This window comes from Lactuca sativa, chromosome 2 (assembly GCF_002870075.4).
Source record: "Lactuca sativa cultivar Salinas chromosome 2, Lsat_Salinas_v11, whole genome shotgun sequence".
Lineage (NCBI taxonomy): Eukaryota > Viridiplantae > Streptophyta > Magnoliopsida > Asterales > Asteraceae > Lactuca > Lactuca sativa.
The window spans coordinates 208812065-208820279 of record NC_056624.2 but is presented as its reverse complement, the minus strand read 5'-3'; the positions used below and the strand labels follow the sequence as shown (position 1 = coordinate 208820279).

General features: G+C 33.6%; 1 protein-coding gene across 2 annotated transcripts; it reads right to left on the bottom strand.

Annotated features, from left to right (window-relative positions):
• Positions 1-3356: 3356 nt before the first annotated feature.
• LOC111882536 (auxin response factor 16) lies at positions 3357-6188 on the bottom strand. 2 transcript variants are annotated; one of them, XM_042899462.2, is made up of 4 exons: positions 6019-6188; positions 5783-5851; positions 3685-5549; positions 3357-3601 (listed from the first exon to the last, which is right to left on the bottom strand). In XM_042899462.2, exons 3-4 carry the CDS (start codon positions 5496-5498, stop codon positions 3532-3534), a joined length of 1884 nt encoding a protein of 627 aa, XP_042755396.1. In that variant the 5' UTR covers positions 5499-5549; positions 5783-5851; positions 6019-6188; the 3' UTR covers positions 3357-3531. The 2 variants fall into 2 exon arrangements, with proteins under 2 accessions (XP_042755396.1, XP_023734677.1); XM_023878909.3 differs by having other exon boundaries at positions 5783-6188.
• Positions 6189-8215: the final 2027 nt, after the last annotated feature.

Genomic DNA, 8215 nt, shown 5'->3' with positions numbered 1-8215 from the left:
AAATGGGTAGAATGGATCTTTGACCCTTTCTCTACTTAAAAAATGCTTTGTATTCTTTGGTTCTTTGGTGTTTTGTTTCCCATTAGATTGTTGCTATTTTGAGATGCAATTTTAATATATAGCCGTTTCCAAAAAAATATATAAATTTTAAATTAAAAATCAAGTAAAATATTTGCTTGAATACTTATTAAAAATATTTCCAAATAATAAAAAAAATTAAATAGTTCTTACTATAAACTAATAGAACTTATTGTCATCAAGTATTAATGTCAAATACATACATATAAATTATAATATAACTATAGAAAGCAATTTATAAAGTATTTTGATTATTAATAAATAGAATACAATAGTATTAATAATTTACACAACAAATTATGTATAGGGTCGGTTATTATATTATTGTAAATTTTTAAGTAATTTTTTGCAAATAGATTATAGTTTTTGTAGTGCGCTGATGAGATGAGAAAAAATATTCAAAAGGACTTTTTTATTTCTTGGCTCAAGTATCACATTTTTTTTGAAAATATATCCACTAAGTATTTATAAAAATAAAAATAAGAAAAATAAGCGTGACAATAAAAAAAAAATGATGTTTGTTAAAACTAATTAGAAGCTTTTGACATATATAAAATTACATAAAAAAAAAATAATTATTTAAAAATGATAAATATATAAATATGTTTTAAGGACAATTCCAAAAATTGAGTAAAAAGCTCAATAGTTTTTTCTTTTTTAAATGTTATTACATGAAGTATTTTTAAATTTGAAATTTTTGTTTAAATTAAAAATTAAACATGCCTACTCCAAATGATATTTTTTGTTTAATTCGGATTTTTTGTTAAAAATTAAAAGTTAAAATCTCTCAAATTGTCACTACCAAACATGTCTTATCTCCACTTATATATGTATATTAAAATAATGGTTATTTAAGTACATGCTATTTTTTTAGAACGAATATGAATATTGAAGACATAAATGTAAATACAGAAGTTAATGAAATAGTAATAAAAAAATAAAAATAAAAATAAATAAATGAGGAAAACAGGGAAGGAGAGTTTCTAGGGTTGACTCTCTGACTTTGTAACACTTTGTAACAGAGTTGGTGATCAAAACATTTTGCTTGGGATCTTGAGCCTATGGATTTGCAACTCGTATAATATTTTTTCCCTATTTTTTTTTTTTCATGTTTTTTTCCTCTTTAATAATTTCGTAAGTCTGATATATCTATATAAACATATTTACAGTTGTTACACTATACCATTCTATTTTAATATAAAACACATTATATGATATGACAAATATTATTTTCTTTCATTCAGTTCGACATGGTAGCAAGCAATATAATCACGTAATGCAATGTTTTTTTTCTCATACTTCGATTTTGATTGGTTCATGCTTTGTGGTGTATTTTCTTTTTAGGCAGCTCCAATTCAATTAAGTTGTGTTTTTCATATTTTCTTGGGATGATTAACCTGTTTAGGCATCGGTGATATATTTATTATTATTAACAAAAATTAACGTCTAAAAATCTGTACTTTTTTAAAGTTGAAAATATATTTTATAGAAGTAAAACTATTGTAATTTCAAATTTGACCGAAAAAACAAAACATTTATGTTTATGTCTACTTTTTGGACCAATCACAATGCCAAACGACCGCACGTGAGCAAGCTGTCTATTTCATCAAAATCATGCTACTTTTTCTAACCATATCCCCAAACTTTGGGATTAATACTTTTCAATCACTAATTCATTTTATCCATGTTTACATTGTGACTTTTTGTACTAATCTTATAAAAGTAAGGCCATTTGTTTGAGACTTTTTGATAACTTATTGAATGTTCATTTTCATCGTTAAATTCTTATATATATATATATATATATATATATATATATATATATATATATATATATATATATATATATATATATATATATATCACAATACCTTTTAATGTTGTATAATAACCCCTCTAAAAAGAACAATTATATACATATAAAAATAAGTTTCCATTTACTATTGTCCCATACAGATTATGTATTCATACAAAAAACATACAACTCACATAGAGGCTCTCACTATACAGCTCATATACAAAAAAACAAACGTTTTACAGCCGAGTACAAATACGTACAACATATTTAAAGCTTCTTTTTTGAAAACCTAAAATTGTTTTTTGGACCATTACATTGAGTAGGTATGGTGTTGACACAAAAAAGTTTGGTTCATTTGTGTGACATATCTCCCACACTCCAATATGGTTTGTGAGAAAGAGGCAACTTCTTTGACCAAAAAGCCCTTAATTTCAGGGCCCTCCAACTATTTTAAATCTTACACCCAAATCCCTATAAATTTGCCTTGCCACCATTTGCGCCCTTCTTTTTGCTTAATTGGGATTAACAACACACATTTTTGTGCTATGTGACTGTCAATGGCCACCACCTTCTTTAATGGCTTCAATTTATGGCCATTGTTAACTCCAATAATTAATGCTCTCATGCTTTCCAAAACATTACTCTAATTATGAGGATCTTATTTTTGTTTTGACTTTTAACACTTAAAAATCATGTTCGTCGGAAAAAAAAAAAATAGTTCACGATATGCCTTTATCTTGATATTTATCTCGCACACAAAACGCAATTTGTATATATGTTGACCCTTACATTGGTCCTTCATAAGAGATATTTCATGTTTTAAGCCTGATTGTAATTTTAAACATTCAGTTTAAAAGGTTATTGCATAAAATTTGCATTTTAATACATGCATATTGTGTGTTTCGAGGCAAGTTTTATGCAATTACTATATACATATATGTTTAGTTCATCAAACTGTTGTACCCTTTCCCCTTTGGGGTTTTTTCTGCCTTATAGCGATGAAATTGTTTAGAACTTTTAATATACAAGTATAATTAAATCATTTTTACCTTTTTCAAAGATTACAACTAATTTGCAAATCTTGTCATGTTTATGTAAACTTCACATTTTGTAAACTAATATATGATTATTAAAACTTCACATTGTTTGTTGCATAAGAGATGATGATATAACCACATAAAAAAAAACAGTTTTGTAGTCGCTTGTTGCATTGAGTTGGGGATTATAAATTTGTAACCGGTTTCATTAAATAAAAGTTACAACTTTGTATTACATAAAAAGATAGAATAAGATCTCATGATACTAATATTGCTATAAATAAAAACAAAATAATTTGTTAATTTTGGCCAACTAAAAAGTTAGTTTCAACCACCATCCACATCCAATCAGATACAGCCGTGGATCCACCGCCACCACCAATTTGACACCACAACCACTAGCGACACAAAACATTTACAACACCAATTGTCACAAAAGCATGCATCACAAAAACTAACATAATTTCAACCATAACCAACATAGAATAATTGATCAAAATCCAAAAAGGATTACTACAGAAAACATTAACTAAATCATCTCAGAATCGACCATTGGGGACGGAAAAAAAAAAATTATCAAGAATTTGAAGTAGCAACGACTGTACATGTTACAAGAATCTAAACTCCTACATTATCACTTCCAGAATCCATCACAATTGTTAGCCTTCCTGCCGTCTTTGAGAAATCACTGCAACAAAGAAGATAATTTCCATTAGACACCCAAAGAGCTTAAAAGTACAAGTTCCACTGCATATTGTACAACATATATACCTGAAAGGTTCGTCTCCTGTGCGTTTTACTGAACCATCTGCGTTACGATAAATCAAGCTGTTGAGCATAACGGATTTATCTATGCAAAACATGTCGGCTAGCTTTCTGTAAAGTTCTTCATATGAATGAAAAGCGGTTAAATCTAGAGTCCGACCCACATCTTCTGACTCCATGAAGATCTTGCAATGACCCGTTTCGACCCCAAACTCGGACTTTTGTTCAGCTTCATCTGATGAGCTGTCGTTCTGAACCACTACCGAACCATCAGACTGGTTAGCCATGGTGTCACCTGAACTGGAATCTGAGAGCTGTTGTTCTGTGAAAATGGGTTGACCAAATAACACAAATGTTGGTTTGTTTTCAGCTTTTTCATTCGATCTTGTCTTTGACTTTGAGTTGTTGCTACTGTTCCCGATTGTTAGCAAGCAAGAAACGTTTTCGTCGGTTTCTTGGGCTGCTTGGATGAATCTTGTTGGAGGAAATTGTGGTGACCCGAATGGAAAAGATTGGATCTTGTTGAAATATTGTTGTTGATGATAATGATCGAATCCGAATTGGAATTGCGGATTATGCCTGGCTCCCTGGATGCTTCCGGGAATGTGGTTGTTGATGATTGAAAGGTGGGGGAAATCGGATGGTTGTGGGGTTCGAAGCTTTTTTCTTGGAGGTGAAAATGGTGAAAGATGAATCGATGGCATGTTTGATACTGATTCAACTAACCACGGGCTGACCCGTTTCACGTTTTGTAACAAATCGGGTTCATCCCAAGCTACCTGGAGGAGGCGCCATGGAGAATTGGGCCAACGGATTTGATCGTCGACGTCAACTGAAGAAATGGTGCCCATGAACCAACTGATTCTGGAAGAATCCTCTGTTTCGAACGCCATCTTGAATCTCATTCCAGGACACCATTGAATCCGCATGGCAGCTTTCACTGTTGAAGCTTTTACGCAAAACTCCGGCGTGCTTGCTCTAGGGTAATAAACCACCTCGAACGGCCGCCCTGTGGCTGCAAGATTTGCAGCTTCAATCACCGATTCCGCACTCACTTTCCCGGAATTCCCATACCCAGGAATCGAAGTGTTCCATCCGGATGAATTCGAATCATGAAACCCCCTTCCGATTCCTCTCTTGGCCCTCCTAATTCCGACGCAGAGGTCACCGTTATCAGCTCTCAGAAACACGATTGAGTCGCCGGCGACGAGCTTCTTTTGGTTCACGAAATTGCTCCAACCTGTGGTCAAAAGATGGCGGCGTGGGGTCCCCCGGTAGATATGCCGGAACTTCCAGAGCTTCCCATGAACATCCTTAGCCAAGATGGTCTGGACTGGTGGCTCAGCCGTGTAATCCAATCTCGGAAAAATTGTTTCGGCACAGTATCTTGGTACGGAGAATCCACCGCCGTTATTAGCGTCAGATTGAGTCAATGTCTTCGCAAACGATGCCGGTTTTTCTTGGTTTTCATTTTTGATATGATCAAACCCTAAAAACCCATCGTTCTCAAAATCACAATCGCTGTGATTTCCCAAAGGAACAAGCCCTATTTTAGCATAAACCTCATCTGTGTCGGAATCCGCCATGAACTTGACGGTGGAGACTCCACAGAGGATGTACGGCGGGATTCTTGGGAATTCCCGGAAACCGCCATTGCCGGCGGCTGCATGTTCGGCATGACCTTGAGGAAAATAAAATATTTTAGAGTTTAATTCCGGCATTTGCACCATGCCACCGGCACAAGCATGCCATAACTGCCCATCCAAGCTTTTATCCACTTCATTCATGGGTTTATTCACATGATCCATTACATTAATCATCTTCAAATCAAAATCCTTCGCCTAACAGAAACACAAACCCGCCGATAACCTCTGTAAAACCACAACAAAAAAAAAAAAAAACAAATTAATAACTTCACATAACCATGAACTTAGTCATCACACGACAATTAAATCCTTAGAACATTGCATGATACTCGAGACTATTTCATTACTTGTTCAATTAATAACAAGAAGTGGGTTGAGGTGTAATTAAGATTAACTGAAACAAAATCGACAACCCATTTATTAAGAAATCGAAACGAATGGGCAGACAATGGACATACCTAGAGTATGAACAAAACTAGCAATAGCAGTTAAAACTGAGCCTTCGTTAAAGCAAGAAATCTGTTTCTCTGTGCGGAAACAATAACCCAGATCATTAAAAGCAGAATTGAATTTGTTGAGTGAGATTAGACGGGAAAGAAGAGAGGGAAGTGTGTTTTCCGCGAGGAGCAGAAGAATTTAAGCAGAAAACAGAGAGTGACAACACAGAGGAAGAAAGACAGAAACAGTGACTGACCTCAAAGCCTGGTTGCCGACCAGACGGTGGCATACAACAGACAAATGTGAATTCTAGAGAGAGAAAGAGAAAGAGAAAGAGAAAGAGAAAGAGAAAGAAAGAAAGATTGGGTGAAAATCGGAGGATGGGGTGTTTGTTTGTTATAGATTCCACCAAATTACCAGAGCCCCAAGTATTTCGGTACAGACTCTATATCTCTACTTCTTAAATAATTTAATACAACAAATTTCAACAACACCCCCTTCTACTTTTCTATTATTTACTTCTATTCTCTTGATTAAGTTTTCACTAATTTAATTGGATAAATTGCTTAAAAAAAATTAGTTTATATAACATTTTGGTTTGGAAATTGTTTTTTTAATGAAGTCATTAAATCTATAATTTTGTTGCATGGACATAGTAGATATGTGAGGACTTATTTTAGAGGAAAGATTGCAAAAGTAAAAGAGGGGTGAGTGAGATTTTGGACCATCTAAACATGCAAAAGTAGATTGAATACTATATGGGAATTATATGCAAAGTTGAGGGAAGATTTTTGCAGACTTATTGCTTTCACTCCAATCAGATCTGAATCTTCGCACTAATCGAACCTTCTCCCACCCACAGTGTCCGGCTCGTGTTCACCACTCGCCACCTATTATGATGTAGGGAAATATATATTTTTTTTAAACATGATTTGTTTAGGCTAAATTTGCAAAATTGGTATAAAAACTATGGATGAGATTTAAACTCTTTTAACTTATATAAAAGATACAAAATCAAAAAAAAAATCGTAGTTATGTTCATAAAATTAAAAAATTCACATGGTTATGGTCCTTGGAAAACCTAAAAAGACAATTTTGTCTTTTTAATTTTTTTGTAACTTTTACTTTTTTATTTTATTATTTAAAAAATAAAAAATTACTTCCCAACCCTTTATCTCTCACACACACATACACGCACTTAAGAACAAATCACACCTACAAGATGCTACCATCACCATTGACTTCCACCACCGTCAATCACCATCATCGTTGCTCGTCTACCTTAACTCTCTCTCTCTCTCTCTCTCTCTCTCTCTCTCTCTCTCTCTCCTAAAAAACCCTATCTCCCACATGTCTCTCCCTTCTCGGAAAAACATAGGGAAACAAAGGCTACAACCACCACCACCGAAAGGGAAACGAAGGGAGACATCAGAGTTTATTTGGATCGAGATACAGATATGGATATGAATCTATAAATAAACATAGCAATGGTTTTCTGTCAGATATGGTGGTATGATGATCGTTGGAGAAGGAATAAACGGGGCGATGATGAACAAATAGAGGTGGTGGTAAGAGGTGGGTTGCGTCATTGGAGTTTAGATCTGGGTTGAAAGCCATTACCGGCGGAGTTTGCTATGGGTTGAGCGGTGTTAAACAAGCAGGGGGAGTGGTGGTGGTGTAGGTAGTGGATTTCGAGCACCAACAAAGCAGAGGGAGAGTGGTGGATGTCAACAGTGGGAGGTTTTGTGTAAGGTTTGGGTTTGATCCATGTAGTTTGACGATTAGAACCATGAAAAATTCTTGATTTTGGACCTTCAATGCAAGTAAACTTTTTGGATCTTATCCACAGTTTTTGCGAAACCGCGAGGATCAATTTTGTAGTTTTGTTAAAACAATATATATATATAGGGAAAAGTGAATATGTGGCTGTCATGTATGTAATATTAGGTATAGAACCATCTATATCGACTTCATTTTGATTAAAAAAACATAATTTTCTTTCACAATTAGCTTCTTCCTATTGCTTTTGAACTCATATGATTGTTTATTTTGTAATTCATCTCCAACATCTATGTATTTTGAATGTGTTTTTTATTAAACCTCTAGTAGAAACTTAATAACTTCCTTCGACACCTACCTTGTGTATACTTGCATTGTTTGTTTGTTTATTTTTATGGATTATGCGAAGCGGTTTATCGAGTTTCTAATGAACAATTGCAATCTTTCATTATAGTTTTCTGTAATAAATTTCAATATACTGAACTACATGTAGCTGATAAAATATTCTTATATACGGTTTGTGGTGCAAAAATTAAACTTATAAAACTCCATGAAAAATATATTCAAAGCCAATTATAAGCTCTAATAGAGGATACAAGAAATATGATAAAGATATTTGATTGAATTTTGTTAAAATTATGTAGCTTTTGATGGTTCTATACCTAATATTAGAT